This window comes from Mytilus galloprovincialis, unplaced genomic scaffold (assembly GCF_965363235.1).
Source record: "Mytilus galloprovincialis unplaced genomic scaffold, xbMytGall1.hap1.1 HAP1_SCAFFOLD_256, whole genome shotgun sequence".
Lineage (NCBI taxonomy): Eukaryota > Metazoa > Mollusca > Bivalvia > Mytilida > Mytilidae > Mytilus > Mytilus galloprovincialis.
The window spans coordinates 1-24605 of NW_027468177.1; the positions used below are offsets into that span (position 1 = coordinate 1).

General features: G+C 32.3%; 2 protein-coding genes across 2 annotated transcripts in view; one reads left to right on the plus strand and one right to left on the minus strand.

Annotated features, from left to right (window-relative positions):
* Positions 1-61: 61 nt before the first annotated feature.
* Positions 62-24605, plus strand: part of LOC143061264 (low-density lipoprotein receptor-related protein 4-like) — a 31395-nt gene continuing 6851 nt past the window's right edge. The window contains exons 1-10 of the mRNA XM_076233705.1: positions 62-95; positions 438-543; positions 861-955; positions 1342-1490; positions 2236-2380; positions 2581-2694; positions 2933-2996; positions 4016-4077; positions 5824-5926; positions 11668-11824. Of these exons, the coding sequence (XP_076089820.1) occupies positions 913-955; positions 1342-1490; positions 2236-2380; positions 2581-2694; positions 2933-2996; positions 4016-4077; positions 5824-5926; positions 11668-11824 (837 nt within the window). The 5' untranslated portion in view covers positions 62-95; positions 438-543; positions 861-912. The remainder of the gene's footprint in view (positions 96-437; positions 544-860; positions 956-1341; positions 1491-2235; positions 2381-2580; positions 2695-2932; positions 2997-4015; positions 4078-5823; positions 5927-11667; positions 11825-24605) is intronic.
* Positions 12429-24263, minus strand: LOC143061263 (uncharacterized). The gene is made up of 2 exons (XM_076233704.1): positions 23566-24263; positions 12429-14356 (listed from the first exon to the last, which is right to left on the minus strand). The coding sequence occupies exons 1-2, from the start codon at positions 23597-23599 to the stop codon at positions 13977-13979; spliced, it is 414 nt and encodes a 137-aa protein (XP_076089819.1). The 5' UTR covers positions 23600-24263; the 3' UTR covers positions 12429-13976.

Below are 24605 nucleotides of genomic sequence, written 5' to 3' on the forward strand. Positions count from 1 at the left end.
TACAGGTTTACAGTCTGTTGTATCAGAGAATCTAGAGACAACCGATGGACTGGCTGTAGACTGGATTGCTAATAATTTGTTCTGGACAGATACAGGTATATCCCAAATGATTACAAAAGTTATTGCAGTAAGACTAGTGTTGTACATGAAATAGTGTTATGTCAATTTATTGTAAGTAAAGTTATTAACTATTTTAAAAAATGTTGCTCAAATAAACTTATCTCATTGGCACTAATACCACATCTTCCTATATCTATTATGAAATAAGATACATGTATTAGGTAAATGAAAATGATACCTAAGAGCTATGAGAGGTCTTCAGTGATGGCCAAAAGACGCAGGAACATGTAGGTCATTGCCTCGGCTTTGAGATTGACAGTTTGCAGTTGTAATTTCTACCATTGTTGTATGTTGGACATGTTTTTTGTTATCTTCAGGTCGTGATGTTATAGAAGTATCATCCACTGATGGAACAAACAGAAAATCTCTGATCACAGAAGATTTAGATGAACCAAGAGCTATAGCCTTGTATCCTCAGAAAGGGTTAGTACTATCATTTATATTACAAAGTTGATTGGACGGTAGAAAGGGGTTTAGTGTTGAAAGTTTAGTAAAGTTAACAAGAACTTTACCAGATGGAGAATATAGTAATAAAAATTATAGGATTGTTAATGGCAGCTCCAAAAACTAGGCCAAAAAGGAATTTTAGTGTTATTGATATAAAACTGTTTTTTTTTTTGTTTTTTTTTCATGTAACCCTTTACAACCTTTTTACAATATTTACCAATAAGAAATGGATTGTTATCAATCTATCACAGAATCCATTCTTTTTTGATGATCACAGTCCTATTGAATTTCAGATTGCTTTACTGGACAGACTGGGGATCACCACCTAAAATAGAGAAAGCATATATGGATGGTAGCAACAGGAAAATTATTATCAAAACAGATCTAGGTAGGTCTTCTCTACTGTCAAAACTATGCAATGTCATAAAAAAAAACACTTCAAAATTTCCAGAAACTTTATTTGCCTAATATAGCTGTATTTTAATGTCTTGGTATTCCAGGCTGATGGTAGAATTGAAAAAAAATAATTTAGTAGAATTTTTACATCATATTTGTTCTTCATAAAAGTTGAAAATGAGAGCTCAAGGATAGTTTGAAACACCAACTCATAAAGAGATGCTCAACAAAACAATTGGAATTTTTGTTAATGTCATGTAATCTTCATTAATTTTTTTTTTCACATTTTATTGATAAACAATACACTTGATATGTATTTGATATACCAAGTTTAGTTTAGGCAGATATTTTCAAAATACTGCTATTTATTTCCTTCAGGTTTTCCCAATGGATTATCAGTAGATTTTAAGGAAAAAAGATTATACTGGGTTGATGCCAGACTTGATAAGATAGAAACTTCCGATCTGATGGGACAGAATCGTGTTACATTAATTAATCATGTCCCTCATCCATTTGGTCTGACAGTGGTGAGTAAATATTAGATAAGATAGAAACGACCAGTACACCTCACCTCACCTATCCTCTTCATGTCGATTGGCATTTAAGGCCCTTAAAAGTCCAGTTCAGTTGCACAAAATCCTGCCATGTTGATAAATTATGTCCCAACTCAATTTGATCTCATTAAACACTGATTAATTATGAAACTCATTCTTTCAAAGTTCATGACTGATTTGACAGAAATGTTGTTTGTTGTACCAAGTACTGTAATGTCCCACAATAGTCTATTGCGTACTGTCAGAAATATAATGTCCCCCAATAGTCTATTGCGTACTGTCAGAAATATAATGTCCCCCAATAGACTATTGCGTACTGTCAGAAATATAATGTCCCCCAATAGTCTATTGCGTACTGTCAGAAATATAATGTCCCCCAATAGTCTATTGCGTACTGTCAGAAATATAATGTCCCCCAATAGTCTATTGCGTACTGTCAGAAATATTTCAGTGATTTCTGACATTATACCTTGATTGTGACAATATTGATTACAAATATCAATGCACATTTTTCTGATGCACATTTTGATTTATAGTTTAACGGTAAGAGCAAGGAATTGAAAATGATTTCTCAAGTTTATGTTTTCATTAAGAAAAATAAAGCTTGAATTAAACACATGTAAAATTGTATATTCAGAGCTGCATTGTACAAGTTGATATTATGTTCTAAGATTTTGCTTTCAATATATTTTGATAATAAATATTTGTTATATTACAGTATGGACCTCATATTTACTGGACTGATTGGCAGTCAGAGAAAATAGAAAGAGCTGATAAAACTACAGGAAAAGATCGTGCCGTCATACAGAGACATTTAGAGGGACTGATGGACATCGTAGTGGTGGCTAAAGATAGACAGAGTGGTCAGTTATATTTATTTCATACATTTAAAGGAGATTGTATTTAAATCTAATTGTACATATAATCTATTCATACTATGTTGTCTTTTCTCTATCAACTTAATTTTTGGTATTTAAGTGTCATCCATTTCTTGAATCACATTAAAACATGCCCCTGCTTCGTACCAAATTTGTGAAACAATTTATTTGATCAATTTTTACAGGAACAAACTGGTGCAGTATAGGAAATGGTGGTTGTAGTCATCTATGTCTTGCTAGACCCAGGGGAAGATCATGTGCCTGTCCTGATAAAACTACACAAGAACCTTGTCATACATGTAAGTTTTTGGATAGAAACTCTTATGAAATTAATTATGCATTTCTCACTTAAAATGTTTTATTTATTTTGGTTTTAAAGGAAGTTTGATCAATTTCATTGTGCAATGAGGATTTATTAATTGAAATTAAAAGAAGAATCAAATTTCTTCTCATAAATATATATTGTGTTTTATCCTGTTTGTTTGATTCTGTAATGGTTATTTACCACATGTCTTAGACTTTATATTCATATTGTAGATCCAGTAACAGACTCGGGAATGGAGAACCAAATTCCTGGATATAATGCTGCTGATGCTGATGAGTAAGTTATTTTATTATACCTTACATATATTACAAACAATTCTATTGAATAACACCTAATCATGTGACATGGAATAATTCAGATAATTTTCCATTTAATTGCAAGGGAGGACGAATAACCCTTAAAATTTTCACAAGCGGTGAATAACCCTATTATTCACCAACAAATAACATTTGAGTGTCTAGATTTGCACTCGAGTTATCTCCCATGAAAATGAAAAAAATAAACAAAACGGCAGTGTTCACGTTACACTGACAGTCATAAAAAAATTATAGTCAGTGTTCAAAAGGACCTTACACTGTTAGTTCGGTATAATAAAACAATTTTGGCCCCTTTAGAATCAATTAATATCCAAAATTGTCAACTCTTAAAAGTTAAAAGCTGCACCCTCATTGAAATAACCTTCTTTGTGTTGACAATTTTAGATATTCACCTTTTCAACGGACCATAATTGTAAATTGTTTGTATAAGTCCTTCCTGTTTTAATTATGAAAATAAGAAGATGAATAGGATGAGGTATGACTGCCGATGAGACAACTCTCAACCAGAGACCAAATGACATAGAAGTCAATGACAAACTCATACTGCATACTCAGCTTTAAAATGCCCCAATAAACAAATGTAAAACAATTCAAACGAGAAAACAAACAACTTGATACAGAGCTGAGAGTACTCTGGTTCAAAGCAAAAACATCTTATAGAAAAATCATGTATCTAATATAAACAAAGAAGATGTGGTATGTCCAATGAGACAACTGTCCACAAGAGACCAAAATGACACAGACATTAACAACTATAGGTCACTGTACAGCCTTCAACAATGAGCAAATCCCATATTGTATAGTCAGCTATAAAAGGCCCCTATATGACAATGCAAACAATTCAAACGAGAAAACTAACAACCTTATGTAACTGATGAAACCTATTAAAAAAGATTATGGTTATCAATTCCAAATTATGGATATTAAAAATAAAAGCATTAAGAATATTTGATTTTAAACATGATGTGGTTATCATAGGTGTACAGATGAAGACGAGAAAGATGGAATTTGTGAGAAACCGAAGAGTGTTCCACAAGCAGGTAAATATCAGTTTTATGTCGGTAGGAAGATTTTTTTCAAAATTCTTATCTAAATGTCTTTATCTTGATTTATAGTGCCTAACAAGATTTTGTGAGGTAGACGAAATTGACCTTATAAAGATCGTATTGACTTTTTTGCTCTAAAATTAGGTAGATCGGACATATTTTGACTTTATTTAATGACTTTCTTAGTTTGGGATTAATTGTAATTAGCATGTTCCAATGAGACTGAAAAATGTTGTTTTTTTGTAAGATGAATAATTATTTTACCTGGCGTAGCCGTGTGTAAAGTGTATTTCGGCATTTCACTCCGAAAAATGACTTGTTGATTGGAATAAAACGTCTTATATGTAAACTTTTTCTGTTTTTCTCCGCAATTGACTATTAAGAAATAATCTATTTACTGTGTATTTTCAAAATTTTGTGAAAATAGGAGAATTGGCATTTCTTACCTTTCATACCTATACTTTCATTGATAAAACATAACATGGACTCATCCAGTGTCCAGTTTGAAGGTCATTTTAGTTACTGTATGCACGTTCTGATTAATCAATAGTCATGTATGAAAAGTATAAACAGTTTGAAGGTAAACTAATAAGAACTTAACCCAATCAAATTGCGTAATATTTAATAACAATGACCGGTCCACATTATAATAAGTAATAGGGGTAAACTGGGTAGGGAGAAAATGTAAGATATTCAAAATTTATTTATTTGCGATAACGAATAAAAATTTGTCAACCAAACGTTTTGCTATAATTTTATTAACATTTCGTTCTGTATTGGTACAGTTTTTTTATCTTTCATTTATATATTTAAGGCCGTACAAAGTTTGGGCTTCAAAAGTCCACATAATTATTGACTATTTACAGAAAATTTATCCTTTTAAAACATAAAATGTTTCCAAAACAATACGTTTCTACAAAGTAAAATCTTTTCTCAAAACACTGCAAAAAATTTCATTTCGATTGGTACAGGAGCATTGTCATAAAGTGTGTTGAAACAAACAGTGGTATAGCAAACATCGAATTCCCTCACAAAATCTTGTTAGACACTATAGTGATACAGTGAAATCTACAAATATTACTAACATTTGATAGAAAACATAACATTTATTCTGGTTAAGAATAAATGATGGAAAAACAGGTGGCATCAAATGGAATTAATTACACCTTGGTGTGATCAGTAGTGATGTCACCAGTGGCATCAAATGGAATTAATTACACCTTGGTGTGATCCAGTAGTGATGTCACCAGTGGCATCAAATGGAATTAATTACACCTTGGTGTGATCCAGTAGTGATGTCACCAGTGGCATCAAATGGAATTAATTACACCTTGGTGTGATCCAGTAGTGATGTCACCAGTGGCATCAAATGGAATTAATTACACCTTGGTGTGATCCAGTAGTGATGTCACCAGTGGCATCAAATGGAATTAATTACACCTTGGTGTGATCCAGTAGTGATGTCACCAGTGGCATCAAATGGAATTAATTACACCTTGGTGTGATCCAGTAGTGATGTCACCAGTGGCATCAAATGGAATTAATTACACCTTGGTGTGATCCAGTAGTGATGTCACCAGTGGCAAACTAGGGAAGCTGAATGACCATGAAATCACATAAAATGTAGTGAATAATGCTTTTTAAACATCTAGTTATAAATTTGTCTTGAAATATTCACCGCTGGATGTTCAGCAAGTAACAGACAATAAAAATAACTACATATATATTTATTTTTTACAGCAACTTCTTTAGGAGGAAAAGAAACTGCCATGATAGCTTTGTCTGTTGGAATTGTAGTTATTGTAGCCTTACTAGTGTTTGTTGTTTGGAGAGTTAAAAAGAGGTATGGTCAAAAACTTTTTGCCTTTGATTATAAAAAAAAATTAGAGTATAAGAATCAAATAAAAGTGCTTATGTTGTAAAACACACATACTATGTTATGCATATCTGCCAGCCATTACTGTTTTTGTGGTTAGAAGTTCTATTTTATGTTGAAATACTTCATCAAATTAGTCTTCCCCACCAGTTGTTCATATCATATCTTGATTCTAAGATGCAGGAAAAACACAGGCTTATTAGCATCATGAATGATATTGCGACAGTTTCATTCGCTATTTGTAAGGTCATTAAAAGTTCAGACCATGAACATTTCCTCAATATGTAATTTCTTCTAGAATATACACTTTTCACCTGAAAATATTTTCTTCAAATATTATCACATTCTGATTTCTGAAATGTTCAAAAGTTTTATTGTGTTTGATGTTAAAATTTGATGCTGGAACAAGATATATGATGTCATACAGGATAATAGTTACTGACCGTTTGAGACACTCATGGGTAGTCAATGTCTTTTATCTCCCCCATAGTAGTAGGATAATAGTTACTGACCGTTTGAGACACTCATGGATAGTCAAGGTCTTTTATCTCCCCCATAGTAGTAGGATAATAGTTACTGATCGTTTGAGACACTCATGGATAGTCAAGGTCTTTTATCTCCCCCATAGTAGTAGGATAATAGTTACTGACCGTTTGAGACACTCATGGGTAGTCAAGGTCTTTTATCTCCCCCGTAGTAGTAGGATAATAGTTACTGATTGTTTGAGACACTCATGGATAGTCAAGGTCTTTTATCTCCCCCATAGTAGTAAGATAATAGTTACTGATCGTTTGAGACACTCATGGATAGTCAAGGTTGTTTATCTCCCCCATAGTAGTAGGATAATAGTTACTGATTGTTTGAGACACTCATGGGTAGTCAAGGTCTTTTTTCTCCCCCATAGTAGCAGGATAATAGTTACTGATCGTTTGAGACACTCATGGATAGTCAAGGTCTTTTATCTCCCCCATAGTAGTAGGATAATAGTTACTGATTGTTTGAGACACTCATGGATAGTCAAGGTCTTTTATCTCCCCCATAGTAGTAGGATAATAGTTACTGACCGTTTGAGACACTCATGGGTAGTCAAGGTCTTTTATCTTCCCCATAGTAGCAGGATAATAGTTACTGACCGTTTGAGAAACTCATGGATAGTCAAGGTCTTTTATCTCCCCCATAGTAGCAGGATAATAGTTACTGACTGTTTGAAACACTCATGGATAGTCAAGGTTGTTTATCTCCCCCATAGTAGTAGGATAATAGTTACTGACCGTTTGAGACACTCATGGGTAGTCAAGGTCTTTTATCTCCCCCGTAGTAATAGGATAATAGTTACTGACCGTTTGAGACACTCATGGATAGTCAAGGTCTTTTATCTCCCCCATAGTAGTAGGATAATAGTTACTGACCGTTTGAGACACTCATGGATAGTCAAGGTCTTTTATCTCCCCCATAGTAGCAGGATAATAGTTACTGACCGTTTGAGACACTCATGGATAGTCAAGGTTGTTTATCTCCCCCATAGTAGCAGGATAATAGTTACTGATTGTTTGAGACACTCATGGATAGTCAAGGTCTTTTATCTCCCCCATAGTAGTAGGATAATAGTTACTGATTGTTTGAGACACTCATGGGTAGTCAAGGTCTTTTATCTCCCCCATAGTAGTAGGATAATAGTTACTGATTGTTTGAGACACTCATGGATAGTCAAGGTCTTTTATCTCCCCCATAGTAGTAGGATAATAGTTACTGACCGTTTGAGACACTCATGGATAGTCAAGGTTGTTTATCTCCCCCATAGTAGTAGGATAATAGTTACTGACCGTTTGAGACACTCATGGATAGTCAAGGTCTTTTATCTCCCCCATAGTAGCAGGATAATAGTTACTGATTGTTTGAGACACTCATGGATAGTCAAGGTCTTTTATCTCCCCCATAGTAGCATGATAATAGTTACTGATTGTTTGAGACACTCATGGGTAGTCAAGGTCTTTTATCTCCCCCATAGTAGTAGGATAATAGTTACTGACTGTTTGAGACACTCATGGGTAGTCAAGGTTGTTTATCTCCCCCATAGTAGTAGGATAATAGTTACTGACCGTTTGAGACACTCATGGGTAGTCAAGGTCTTTTATCTCCCCCGTAGTAGTAGGATAATAGTTACTGACCGTTTGAGACACTCATGGATAGTCAAGGTCTTTTATCTCCCCCATAGTAGTAGGATAATAGTTACTGATCGTTTGAGACACTCATGGATAGTCAAGGTCTTTTATCTCCCCCATAGTAGTAGGATAATAGTTACTGATTGTTTGAGACACTCATGGGTAGTCAAGGTCTTTTATCTCCCCCATAGTAGTAGGATAATAGTTACTGATTGTTTGAGACACTCATGGATAGTCAAGGTCTTTTATCTCCCCCATAGTAGTAGGATAATAGTTACTGACCGTTTGAGACACTCATGGATAGTCAAGGTTGTTTATCTCCCCCATAGTAGTAGGATAATAGTTACTGACCGTTTGAGACACTCATGGATAGTCAAGGTCTTTTATCTCCCCCATAGTAGCAGGATAATAGTTACTGATTGTTTGAGACACTCATGGATAGTCAAGGTCTTTTATCTCCCCCATAGTAGCATGATAATAGTTACTGATTGTTTGAGACACTCATGGGTAGTCAAGGTCTTTTATCTCCCCCATAGTAGTAGGATAATAGTTACTGACCGTTTGAGACACTCATGGATAGTCAAGGTCTTTTATCTCCCCCATAGTAGCAGGATAATAGTTACTGACCGTTTGAGACACTCATGGATAGTCAAGGTCTTTTATCTCCCCCATAGTAGTAGGATAATAGTTACTGATCGTTTGAGACACTCATGGATAGTCAAGGTTGTTTATCTCCCCCATAGTAGCAGGATAATAGTTACTGACCGTTTGAGACACTCATGGATAGTCAAGGTCTTTTATCTCCCCCATAGTAGCAGGATAATAGTTACTGACTGTTTGAAACACTCATGGATAGTCAAGGTTGTTTATCTCCCCCGTAGTAGTAGGATAATAGTTACTGACCGTTTGAGACACTCATGGGTAGTCAAGGTCTTTTATCTCCCCCGTAGTAGTAGGATAATAGTTACTGACCGTTTGAGACACTCATGGATAGTCAAGGTCTTTTATCTCCCCCATAGTAGTAGGATAATAGTTACTGACCGTTTGAGACACTCATGGATAGTCAAGGTCTTTTATCTCCCCCATAGTAGCAGGATAATAGTTACTGACCGTTTGAGACACTCATGGATAGTCAAGGTTGTTTATCTCCCCCATAGTAGCAGGATAATAGTTACTGACCGTTTAAGACACTCATGGATAGTCAAGGTTGTTTATCTCCCCCATAGTAGTAGGATAATAGTTACTGATTGTTTGAGACACTCATGGATAGTCAAGGTTGTTTATCTCCCCCATAGTAGTAGGATAATAGTTACTGACTGTTTGAGACACTCATGGGTAGTCAAGGTTGTTTATCTCCCCCATAGTAGTAGGATAATAGTTACTGACCGTTTGTGAGACACTCATGGATAGTCAAGGTCTTTTATCTCCCCCATAGTAGCAGGATAATAGTTACTGACCGTTTGAGACACTCATGGATAGTCAAGGTCTTTTATCTCCCCCATAGTAGTAAGATAATAGTTACTGACCGTTTGAGACACTCATGGATAGTCAAAGTCTTTTATCTCCCCCATAGTAGCAGGATAATAGTTACTGATTGTTTGAGACACTCATGGATAGTCAAGGTCTTTTATCTCCCCCATAGTAGCAGGATAATAGTTACTGATTGTTTGAGACACTCATGGGTAGTCAAGGTCTTTTATCTCCCCCGTAGTAGTAGGATAATAGTTACTGACTGTTTGAGACACTCATGGGTAGTCAAGGTTGTTTATCTCCCCCATAGTAGTAGGATAATAGTTACTGACCGTTTGAGACACTCATGGGTAGTCAAGGTCTTTTATCTCCCCCGTAGTAGTAGGATAATAGTTACTGACCGTTTGAGACACTCATGGATAGTCAAGGTCTTTTATCTCCCCCATAGTAGTAGGATAATAGTTACTGATCGTTTGAGACACTCATGGATAGTCAAGGTTGTTTATCTCCCCCATAGTAGCAGGATAATAGTTACTGACCGTTTGAGACACTCATGGATAGTCAAGGTTGTTTATCTCCCCCATAGTAGCAGGATAATAGTTACTGACCGTTTGAGACACTCATGCATAGTCAAGGTCTTTTATCTCCCCCGTAGTAGTAGGATAATAGTTACTGATCGTTTGAGACACTCATGGATAGTCAAGGTTGTTTATCTCCCCCATAGTAGCAGGATAATAGTTACTGACCGTTTGAGACACTCATGGGTAGTCAAGGTCTTTTATCTCCCCCATAGTAGCAGGATAATAGTTACTGACCGTTTGAGACACTCATGGGTAGTCAAGGTCTTTTATCTCCCCCATAGTAGTAGGATAATAGTTACTGACCGTTTGAGACACTCATGGATAGTCAAGGTCTTTTATCTCCCCCATAGTAGTAAGATAATAGTTACTGACCGTTTGAGACACTCATGGATAGTCAAGGTCTTTTATCTCCCCCATAGTAGTAGGATAATAGTTACTGACCGTTTGAGACACTCATGGATAGTCAAGGTCTTTTATCTCCCCCATAGTAGCAGGATAATAGTTACTGACCGTTTGAGACACTCATGGATAGTCAAGGTCTTTTATCTCCCCCATAGTAGTAGGATAATAGTTACTGACCGTTTGAGACACTCATGGATAGTCAAGGTCTTTTATCTCCCCCATAGTAGTAAGATAATAGTTACTGACCGTTTGAGACACTCATGGGTAGTCAATGTCTTTTATCTCCCCCATAGTAGCAGGATAATAGTTACTGATCGTTTGAGACACTCATGGATAGTCAAGGTCTTTTATCTCCCCCATAGTAGTAGGATAATAGTTACTGACCGTTTGAGACACTCATGGATAGTCAAGGTCTTTTATCTCCCCCATAGTAGTAGGATAATAGTTACTGACCGTTTGAGACACTCATGGATAGTCAAGGTTGTTTATCTCCCCCATAGTAGCAGGATAATAGTTACTGACCGTTTGAGACACTCATGGGTAGTCAAGGTCTTTTATCTCCCCCATAGTAGTAAGATAATAATTTTTCTATTTTGCAAAGGTACACAGTATGAAAGTGCACTGTGTACCAATTAACATTAAAAGTAAATTGATTAACAAAACAAATTAAAAATACATTGTGAGAACACATTAAGTAAAATCAGGGAATTCAGTGAACCACAAACATTTAAAATATGTACTCTGTGACATAATTGTACTATTAGTAACATTAATGATTCACATACAACAAATTTGTTTATGATACATGTATATGTTGTAGAAGAAGACAAGCATTCCTAACAGAATCAGATGAGTTTGTACGTCTGACATTTTCCAATCCTAATTGTTTATGATACATGTATATGTTGTAGAAGAAGACAAGCATTCCTAACAGAATCAGATGAGTTTGTACGTCTGACATTTTCCAATCCTAATTGTTTATGATACATGTATATGTTGTAGAAGAAGACAAGCATTCCTAACAGAATCAGATGAGTTTGTACGTCTGACATTTTCCAATCCTAATTGTTTATGATACATGTATATGTTGTAGAAGGAGACAAGCATTCCTAACAGAATCAGATGAGTTTGTACGTCTGACATTTTCTAATCCTAATTACCAGAAAACTAGTACAGAAACCATAAACCTAGATAGGTCTTCATCTGCTGATTCTCAAGAATGGAAAATATTTAGATATAGTAAAAAAGATGTAAGTATATCAGATCTTATGAATTAAGTCAGCACCTAACAATTAACAGCAGTTAAAAACAAACATTTAAAAAAGTTTTAAAAGATTTGTGATAATAAAACAAAAGATTACAACAGTACAAACAAAGAATATCAGGATTTACCAATATCTATTGGACAGTACAACAAACCACTCTTATCTTCCCTCAAAGAAAATAGACCTGTGTAAAACAACAAATGGTCAAGATAGCCTGACTTGGTATAGGAACAACGTTTGTAATACATAAGTTTTACAAAACAGTTGTCTTTCCATTAGTACAGTTAAATGCCATGAAGTCATGCTTATAACATAATGTTGTATTCAACATTAACAAAAATATAAAGATTTCATTATTTGATAAGTCAACAACCATGTAAGGACAACATATAAAACTTGATCGTGAGACTCGGGTTAGTGATAGAAGACTTGTTTTTTTAATTTGAAAATTTTATAGGGTTTGTATTTCCAAAGTTATTAGACTTTTAATAGTCACGTTTTAATCAATATTCATTTGCCCAAGTATATTGTTACGTAAGTTTTTCTACAAAGCCCTTTTATGAATTTTCAATTTGATGCCTTCTTAAGAGCCTGTCCATGAGAAAACCATGCAAAATAGTCCGGAATCAATATTTGCCAATCTTTATGAAATCTTGTTTGTAGGTAAACCTTACCATAACTACTGTAAATAAATATAATGTTTTGATCTGATTTATATATCTTGGCCGTAGGGGGCGCCACCTGTAATTTGGAAATTTTTGGATGAAAACCAATAGAAAATACACAAAATAAGCATATTTTGAAACAATATTTAATGTATTTATAAACATATCATCAACAAAAGTGGCATCAATTGTAAAACATCATACAAAGACCTTTTCATAGCCATATCTGCCATAAAAAAAAAATTGAAGTTACCCAAGGGCAGATAACTCTGTAAATTTTGCAATTTTCCAAATTTCCTATTTTCTAAAAAATGCCAAAGTTCATAGGGTTGTATATACTAAGATAACACTTTTATTTCTTTATTTTTGCTTTTTTTTACAATAATTCAAGTCTTACTTGCTACCATATAACAGGTTTTGCTTTGCATTTGAATATTAAAAAAAATATTTCCAATCTACTATCCCCCCCCCCTTTTTTTAAACCTGAAAAATTGATAAAATTCCAGATTCAATAAAGCAAACAGTGACTTATTAAAAATGAACACTGGAAGTGAGGTTTTACTCAGATTATACAAGAGACTACATTAAATTAAATAATTCGTTTAAAATATCTCGGTGGGTATGGACAATTAAAAATTATGGTGTTATTGGTTGGCAACAAATTTGAGCAAAGGCAAAATAAATAAATGACACACTTTTTTAAAAATAATAATTCTACCAGATATTAAAATTTGGTCTACATGAAAATGAATAAAAAGCAGACTACATAGAAATAATATACACACAGTATTTAGAAAATGAAGTTTGGTTGCTTTAAGATGATTGGAGAGGGTGTGGCTAAACACCTTTTTTTGCCTGTTAAAAACAAATTATTTTCTGTGAAAGTACTTTATCAAATATTGCTGAATTATAAATAGAACATAAAAAGGTTGATATGATAAGATTCTAATACAAACCTATTGTGATAATGTATTTACAGATTTTAGAATAGTCCTATTAAAAAGGGAGATAACTTATCATATGGAGGTTAAATAGACCAAAAACACAATTTTCAGAAATAAAGTAACCCCCTTTGTTTCAAAATATTTTGAAAAGAATTCATGAATAGTTAGTTTTTCATTGCTAAAAGTTATAGCCAACTTGTTTTTACTAAAGCAGAAAAAGCTGTTTCTATAAAAAAAAAAATAACATTAATTAACAACTACATGTCTATCTGATATCACTCGCCCCTCTTCTACAGAAAGTATGATTTTTTTAACATGAAAAACATAAGTGACCCCAAAACTTTATTATCAGTTTTTGTATTTCCCTTAATGAAGCATTGACCCATTTGATGGATTTATTAATTGTCCTGGAAATGTTAGTGGTGCATGTCTTCGGGCAGCATCAATTTTAAAAAAACTAAGTCCTGGTACAAGTTTCATTAATCTTTCCTTTGTATGTTTATTTGCAAATAGGGATAAAATTTGCATCTAACTTAATCTGATGTTCTGCTGTTGATAGGATGCAATCAACGCCTCAGTCATTGTGTCAGGTTTGTCTTCTTTTAATGATATCCACTTCTTGCACACATCCGTCAAAAGATTATTTTCCTGACCTGGTGCAACATACTGTGCAATCAGCTGGATAGCTTCTGTAATAATTTTGGTATAATATGAGGATGAACTTTTTGAGAGGCTAGTCCATGGCAACAGTAGCTGTGAATTTAGTGCTGGAAAATTTCTGGAAAGCATTTTCATTGCAGCATTGAAAATCTCTCTTGGAGCCATGTTTTCTTCTTCCCAATCAGAGGTTGTGGTCTGGGAAAACGTCTGAGTGGACTGTGATGATAGTGGAAAGTCACATTCTGAATCTGAAGAAAAAAAAAAAACAAATTATAATGTTTTTTTAGAATTTTGGTACACTTTGAAATCTAACAAAGTTTAATTTTGGACCCCAATTTGGACCAACTTGAAACTTGGGCCCATTATCAAAAATTCAAAATACATGTATAGTTTAAGCATATCAAAGAACCCCATATATTCAATTTTTTTTAAAATCAAATTAAGTTAATTTTTGGACCATTTGGACCATAATGTAGACCAATTTGAAAACGAGACCCAAAATTAAAAATCTAAATACACAGTAAGGTTCGGCATATCAAAGAACCCCAATAATTCAATTTTTGATGAATTCAAACAAAATTTAATTTTGGACCCTTTTGACCTCAATGTGGACCAATTTGATAAAGGGCCAAAAATCAAAAATCTAAATGCATGGTTAGATTTGCATATTAAAGAATTCAAGAATAAAACCCCATTGAAATTGGTCAAGAAGTAAACAATTTATACGAAGTATTATAAAAGTATTGATTTTCAACTTTTTGGCCCCTTTTTAGCCCCTATTTCCTAAACAGTTTGGACCATAACCCAGAAAATCAATCCCAACCTTCCTTTTTTTGCTATGGAACCTTGTGGTATAATTTCTAAAAGATCCATTCACTTACACAAAAGTTGTTGTCTGGATACTAGAAAAATGATTATTTGGACCTCTTTTTAGCCCCTTAATTCCTAAATTGTTAGAACCATATGTAACCCCCAATATCAATCCCAACCTTCCTTTTTTGGTTTCAAACTTTGTGTTTAGATTTTATAGATATCCATTCACTAAAACTAAGATTATTGTCCAGAAACTAAGTATCTTCAGACTTCTCTGACGACGGCAACGTGATACCATTAAAGGAATTAAAATTTTGTTAACTGTGCATTTGCATTCAGGTATCGCAGATCAAAATTATTCGTTCATAGTGTGTTAATTTACGTTTTTTGATTGAGTTAAGCCTTCCAATTGATATTTTATCGTGTGGTTTTCTATGTTGTGATGTTATGGTATTGTGTCATAAAAAGGGAGAAGGTTCGGTACCATTAAAACGTTTAATCCTGCTGCAAATGTTTGCACCTGTCCTAAGTCAGGAATCTGATGTACAGTACCGGTAGTTGTCATTTATTTGTGTAATTTATACATGTTTCTCGTTTTTTATTTAGATTAGACCGTTGGTTTTCCCGTTTGAATGGTTTTACACTAGTAATTTTGGGGCCCTTTATAGCTTTTTGTTCAGTGTGAGCCAAGGCTCCGTGTTGAAGGCCGTACATTGACCTATAATGGTTTAGTTTTATAAATTGTTATTTGAATGGAGAGTTGTCTCATTCATGATTGGCACTCACACCACATCTTCCTATATCTATATACATTAGAAAGATCATATAATAGGGAACATGTGTACTAATTTTCAAGTTTTTTATACTTCAACTTCATCAAAAACTTTAAACTTAGCAGGACAGACAGAATACGGACAACGGAAGCATAGACTGAAAAACATAATGAATATAGGTGGTAAAAAAAAAAAATTAATGATGTACATGTATAGAGCAGACACTTGTTATATGCCATAAACATATGAGATCTGATTGCTTTGATAAACTTATTGAAATGGGATATAGAGATAGAGGATGTTTTTTTTATAACTGAACTGAAGAAAGTACATGTATAAAAAATTAATGATGTAAAGGGCAGACACTTGTTACATGTATATGCCATAAACATATGAGATCTGATTGCTTTGATAAACTTATTGAAATGGGATATAGAGATAGAGGATGTTTTTTTTTATAACTGAACTGAAGAAAGTACATGTATAAAAAATTAATGATGTAAAGGGCAGACACTTGTTACATGTATATGCCATAAACATATGAGATCTGATTGCTTTGATAAACTTATTGAAATGGGATATAGAGATAGAGGATGTTTTTTTTATAACTGAACTGAAGAAAGTACATGTATAAAAAATTAATGATGTAAAGGGCAGACACTTGTTACATGTATATGCCATAAACATATGAGATCTGATTGCTTTGATAAACTTATTGAAATGGGATATAGAGATAGAGGATGTTTTTTTTATAACTGAACTGAAGAAAGTACATGTATAAAAAATTAATGATGTAAAGGGCAGACACTTGTTACATGTATATGCCATAAACATATGAGATCTGATTGCTTTGATAAACTTATTGAAATGGGATATAGAGATAGAGGATGTTTTTTTTTATAACTGAACTGAAGAAAGTACATGTATAAAAAATTAATGATGTAAAGGGCAGACACTTGTTACATGTATATGCCATAAACATATGAGATCTGATTGCTTTGATAAACTTATTGAAATGGGATATAGAGATAGAGGATGTTTTTTTTATAACTGAACTGAAGAAAGTACATGTATAAAAAATTAATGATGTAAAGGGCAGACACTTGTTACATGTATATGCCATAAACATATGAGATCTGATTGCTTTGATAAACTTATTGAAATGGGATATAGAGATAGAGGATGTTTTTTTTTATAACTGAACTGAAGAAAGTACATGTATAAAAAATTAATGATGTAAAGGGCAGACACTTGTTACATGTATATGCCATAAACATATGAGATCTGATTGCTTTGATAAACTTATTGAAATGGGATATAGAGATAGAGGATGTTTTTTTTTATAACTGAACTGAAGAAAGTACATGTATAAAAAATTAATGATGTAAAGGGCAGACACTTGTTACATGTATATGCCATAAACATATGAGATCTGATTGCTTTGATAAACTTATTGAAATGGGATATAGAGATAGAGGATGTTTTTTTTTATAACTGAACTGAAGAAAGTACATGTATAAAAAATTAATGATGTAAAGGGCAGACACTTGTTACATGTATATGCCATAAACATATGAGATCTGATTGCTTTGATAAACTTATTGAAATGGGATATAGAGATAGAGGATGTTTTTTTTATAACTGAACTGAAGAAAGTACATGTATAAAAAATTAATGATGTAAAGGGCAGACACTTGTTACATGTATATGCCATAAACATATGAGATCTGATTGCTTTGATAAACTTATTGAAATGGGATATAGAGATAGAGGATGTTTTTTTTATAACTGAACTGAAGAAAGTACATGTATAAAAAATTAATGATGTAAAGGGCAGACACTTGTTACATGTATATGCCATAAACATATGAGATCTGATTGCTTTGATAAACTTATTGAAATGGGATATAGAGATAGAGGATGTTTTTTTTATAACTGAACTGAAGAAAGTACATGTATAAAAAATTAATGATGTAAAGGGCAGACACTTGTTACATGTATATGCCATAAACATATGAGATCTGATTGCTTTGATAAACTTATTGAAATGGGATATAGAGATAGAGGATGTTTTTTTTATAACTGAACTGAAGAAAGTACATGTATAAAAAATTAATGATGTAAAGGGCAGACACTTGTTACATGTATATGCCATAAACATATGAGATCTGATTGCTTTGATAAACTTATTGAAATGGGATATAGAGATAGAGGATGTTTTTTTTATAACTGAACTGAAGAAAGTACATGTATAAAAAATTAATGATGTAAAGGGCAGACACTTGTTACATGTATATGCCATAAACATATGAGATCTGATTGCTTTGATAAACTTATTGAAATGGGATATAGAGATAGAGGATGTTTTTTTTATAACTGAACTGAAGAAAGTACATGTATAAAAAATTAATGATGTAAAGGGCAGACACTTGTTACATGTATATGCCATAAACATATGAGATCTGATTGCTTTGATAAACTTATTGAAATGGGATATAGAGATAGAGGATGTTTTTTTTTATAACTGAACTGAAGAAAGTACATGTATAAAAAATTAATGATGTAAAGGGCAGACACTTGTTACATGTATATGCCATAAACATATGAGATCTGATTGCTTTGATAAACTTATTGAAATGGGATATAGAGATAGAGGATGTTTTTTTTTATAACTGAACTGAAGAAAGTACATGTATAAAAAATTAATGATGTAAAGGGCAGACACTTGTTACATGTATATGCCATAAACATATGAGATCTGATTGCTTTGATAAACTTATTGAAATGGGATATAGAGATAGAGGATGTTTTTTTTATAACTGAACTGAAGAAAGTACATGTATAAAAAATTAATGATGTAAAGGGCAGACACTTGTTACATGTATATGCCATAAACATATGAGATCTGATTGCTTTGATAAACTTATTGAAATGGGATATAGAGATAGAGGATGTTTTTTTTATAACTGAACTGAAGAAAGTACATGTATAAAAAATTAATGATGTAAAGGGCAGACACTTGTTACATGTATATGCCATAAACATATGAGATCTGATTGCTTTGATAAACTTATTGAAATGGGATATAGAGATAGAGGATGTTTTTTTTATAACTGAACTGAAGAAAGTACATGTATAAAAAATTAATGATGTAAAGGGCAGACACTTGTTACATGTATATGCCATAAACATATGAGATCTGATTGCTTTGATAAACTTATTGAAATGGGATATAGAGATAGAGGATGTTTTTTTTATAACTGAACTGAAGAAAGTACATGTATAAAAAATTAATGATGTAAAGGGCAGACACTTGTTACATGTATATGCCATAAACATATGAGATCTGATTGCTTTGATAAACTTATTGAAATGGGATATAGAGATAGAGGATGTTTTTTTTTATAACTGAACTGAAGAAAGTACATGTATAAAAAATTAATGATGTAAAGGGCAGACACTTGTTACATGTATATGCCATAAACATATGAGATCTGATTGCTTTGATAAACTTATTGAAATGGGATATAGAGATAGAGGATGTTTTTTTTATAACTGAACTGAAGAAAGTACATGTATAAAAAATTAATGATGTAAAGGGCAGACACTTGTTACATGTATATGCCATAAACATATGAGATCTGATTGCTTTGATAAACTTATTGAAATGGGATATAGAGATAGAGGATGTTTTTTTTATAACTGAACTGAAGAAAGTACATGTATAAAAAATTAATGATGTAAAGGGCAGACACTTGTTACATGTATATGCCATAAACATATGAGATCTGATTGCTTTGATAAACTTATTGAAATGGGATATAGAGATAGAGGATGTTTTTTTTATAACTGAACTGAAGAAAGTACATGTATAAAAAATTAATGATGTAAAGGGCAGACACTTGTTACATGTATATGCCATAAACATATGAGATCTGATTGCTTTGATAAACTTATTGAAATGGGATATAGAGATAGAGGATGTTTTTTTTTATAACTGAACTGAAGAAAGTACATGTATAAAAAATTAATGATGTAAAGGGCAGACACTTGTTACATGTATATGCCATAAACATATGAGATCTGATTGCTTTGATAAACTTATTGAAATGGGATATAGAGATAGAGGATGTTTTTTTTATAACTGAACTGAAGAAAGTACATGTATAAAAAATTAATGATGTAAAGGGCAGACACTTGTTACATGTATATGCCATAAACATATGAGATCTGATTGCTTTGATAAACTTATTGAAATGGGATATAGAGATAGAGGATGTTTTTTTTATAACTGAACTGAAGAAAGTACATGTATAAAAAATTAATGATGTAAAGGGCAGACACTTGTTACATGTATATGCCATAAACATATGAGATCTGATTGCTTTGATAAACTTATTGAAATGGGATATAGAGATAGAGGATGTTTTTTTTATAACTGAACTGAAGAAAGTACATGTATAAAAAATTAATGATGTAAAGGGCAGACACTTGTTACATGTATATGCCATAAACATATGAGATCTGATTGCTTTGATAAACTTATTGAAATGGGATATAGAGATAGAGGATGTTTTTTTTATAACTGAACTGAAGAAAGTACATGTATAAAAAATTAATGATGTAAAGGGCAGACACTTGTTACATGTATATGCCATAAACATATAAGATCTGATTGCTTTGATAAACTTATTGAAATGGGATATAGAGATAGAGGATGTTTTTTTTATAACTGAACTGAAGAAAGTACATGTATAAAAAATTAATGATGTAAAGGGCAGACACTTGTTACATGTATATGCCATAAACATATGAGATCTGATTGCTTTGATAAACTTATTGAAATGGGATATAGAGATAGAGGATGTTTTTTTTATAACTGAACTGAAGAAAGTACATGTATAAAAAATTAATGATGTAAAGGGCAGACACTTGTTACATGTATATGCCATAAACATATGAGATCTGATTGCTTTGATAAACTTATTGAAATGGGATATAGAGATAGAGGATGTTTTTTTTATAACTGAACTGAAGAAAGTACATGTATAAAAAATTAATGATGTAAAGGGCAGACACTTGTTACATGTATATGCCATAAACATATGAGATCTGATTGCTTTGATAAACTTATTGAAATGGGATATAGAGATAGAGGATGTTTTTTTTATAACTGAACTGAAGAAAGTACATGTATAAAAAATTAATGATGTAAAGGGCAGACACTTGTTACATGTATATGCCATAAACATATGAGATCTGATTGCTTTGATAAACTTATTGAAATGGGATATAGAGATAGAGGATGTTTTTTTTATAACTGAACTGAAGAAAGTACATGTATAAAAAATTAATGATGTAAAGGGCAGACACTTGTTACATGTATATGCCATAAACATATGAGATCTGATTGCTTTGATAAACTTATTGAAATGGGATATAGAGATAGAGGATGTTTTTTTTATAACTGAACTGAAGAAAGTACATGTATAAAAAATTAATGATGTAAAGGGCAGACACTTGTTACATGTATATGCCATAAACATATGAGATCTGATTGCTTTGATAAACTTATTGAAATGGGATATAGAGATAGAGGATGTTTTTTTTATAACTGAACTGAAGAAAGTACATGTATAAAAAATTAATGATGTAAAGGGCAGACACTTGTTACATGTATATGCCATAAACATATGAGATCTGATTGCTTTGATAAACTTATTGAAATGGGATATAGAGATAGAGGATGTTTTTTTTATAACTGAACTGAAGAAAGTACATGTATAAAAAATTAATGATGTAAAGGGCAGACACTTGTTACATGTATATGCCATAAACATATGAGATCTGATTGCTTTGATAAACTTATTGAAATGGGATATAGAGATAGAGGATGTTTTTTTTATAACTGAACTGAAGAAAGTACATGTATAAAAAATTAATGATGTAAAGGGCAGACACTTGTTACATGTATATGCCATAAACATATGAGATCTGATTGCTTTGATAAACTTATTGAAATGGGATATAGAGATAGAGGATGTTTTTTTTATAACTGAACTGAAGAAAGTACATGTATAAAAAATTAATGATGTAAAGGGCAGACACTTGTTACATGTATATGCCATAAACATATGAGATCTGATTGCTTTGATAAACTTATTGAAATGGGATATAGAGATAGAGGATGTTTTTTTTATAACTGAACTGAAGAAAGTACATGTATAAAAAATTAATGATGTAAAGGGCAGACACTTGTTACATGTATATGCCATAAACATATGAGATCTGATTGCTTTGATAAACTTATTGAAATGGGATATAGAGATAGAGGATGTTTTTTTTATAACTGAACTGAAGAAAGTACATGTATAAAAAATTAATGATGTAAAGGGCAGACACTTGTTACATGTATATGCCATAAACATATGAGATCTGATTGCTTTGATAAACTTATTGAAATGGGATATAGAGATAGAGGATGTTTTTTTTATAACTGAACTGAAGAAAGTACATGTATAAAAAATTAATGATGTAAAGGGCAGACACTTGTTACATGTATATGCCATAAACATATGAGATCTGATTGCTTTGATAAACTTATTGAAATGGGATATAGAGATAGAGGATGTTTTTTTTATAACTGAACTGAAGAAAGTACATGTATAAAAAATTAATGATGTAAAGGGCAGACACTTGTTACATGTATATGCCATAAACATATGAGATCTGATTGCTTTGATAAACTTATTGAAATGGGATATAGAGATAGAGGATGTTTTTTTTATAACTGAACTGAAGAAAGTACATGTATATTCTGACCGGAGAGAAGGAAATCATAGATTTTTTGTTGAAGGATTCTTGCCCTAAAATGAGAGTTTTAATGTTACCCCCATTGCACATTGTCCCAGGTCGATAACTAAAAAATATTGTTTTTCTGTTAATATTTTATAAATTGATATCTTAGCAAAATGGAGGCTAATAAATAGGAGCAAAACCAATGCTTTTTTCCAAAATAGCAAAATAACAGAGTATCAATGTCTCCTGCTTGCACTTTAAAGAATCCATTGTCCACCATTATAGAACTTGTCTGAGATATTGCTGATATTAATTAGTACCTAACTCACTCCAAGAAAACTCAAGTTAGCATGGTTATGGTTCATTATTTGTTGAAATTTTACTAATAATCCGTTTATCTGGGAAGTTTTTTTGTACATTGTTGGTTCATGTCTGTCATATTTGTTGTTCGTTAATTGATATGTTGTAAATATGGGCCATTTGTTTTCATTCTTTTTTACTGTTTAAAATTTTACAGCCGACTATACTACTTAAATGTTGTGGATAATTGTCTCTTTGGCAATCAAACCACATATCCTCATTCCTTTTATATATACATATTTCTTATATACATATATAGATATATGTATATATATGAAATAAGTAAATAAGGCAATCAGTTTTCTCGTTAGCCGACTATGCAGTATGGGCTTTGCTCATTGTTGAAGGCTGTATGGTGACCTATAGTTGTTAATTTCTGTGTCATTTTCGTCTCTTGAGGACAGTTGTCTCATTGGCTATCATACCACATCTTCTTTTTTATATGTATACACCCAAAGGCTTTTGTCAATGTTGATTTTCAATCCAGGATAGGAATTGTAAATCCACCACCACCCCAAAAAATTGTCTCAGAATATCTCCCAAATATTTTTTTTATGCATGACATTTAATGTTTTGTAAGAATTTTATTAAATTGAGTATTTCGCATGAAATGCATTTACAATCACATGTATAACCACCCCTCCCCCTTTTCCATACAAAGTTTTATCTAAATAAATTTTATCACACTTTTAAATCATACTAGAAATTTGTACCTGAACCAACTAGCAGAGGTTTTCTCTTTGTCATCCGTAGCTCTTGGCATACTGATGCTGGTATGCCTCTACTTGGTTTTGCAACACTCTTGTCTGGATGTGTAGGTGACTGGCACTTTCTTGTTTGACGCCTCCACTATATTCCAAAATCATCCCTGTGTTTCGGGCATATGTAAATGTCACATGATGAACAGTCTATTGAAAATATCCCACTTCTGTACAGTATTAAAACCCCTTCTGGTAGTTCATAGTCCGTGGAGTTACACACAAGACTACGTAAATGGGTACTTGTGGGTTTGTCACATAAATTTTGGTTATAGGGATACACAGGACATTTGAAGCATAATGTAATGATTGTCCACATTCAGATTTATAAGCAAATGTACATTTCATTTCATTCTTTTTCTCATACTGCATAGTTATGCATTAATTACATAATTACAGATTGTCCATGTAATAATACAGAAGATGTGGTTCCATTTTGTCTCCAATGTAAACATTAAAGAGTACAATCAGGGGAGGTAAATCAATTTTTTACTGGGGCACCATGAAGGTTTTGTCTTAATTTTTCTATACAGACAGAAATTTAAGATTAAATTTGAAATTATTAAATCAAATATATCTACCAAATAAATATTTGAAATTAGAACTGTTATGTCCTGATGAATACTATAGGATATGAATATTGGATTAAGATAGGAAAAATATTTTGATAATCAAATTTATCTAAAACCCTTGAATTTCTCAATTTTGATGTTAAAAAAATAATATTGTGTTTATAATTTTTCTCTTTAATTATTTTCTATATATACCAGTAAATTTTAGATAAATTGAGGAGTTTGTTTACAAGTAAATAGTATATTCTGCCTGAAATTCTTCTTTTTTTTCGTTAAAATTTTAGATTTTTTGACATGCTCAAAATGTCATTAAAACTTATTTGCAAAGCAAAAGCTTACAGATTCTGAATATATCAACCTTATGAAACATAAAAAGCACAACAGAAACAAAATTCAGGTGTTATCTTTCAAATTATTAACTTT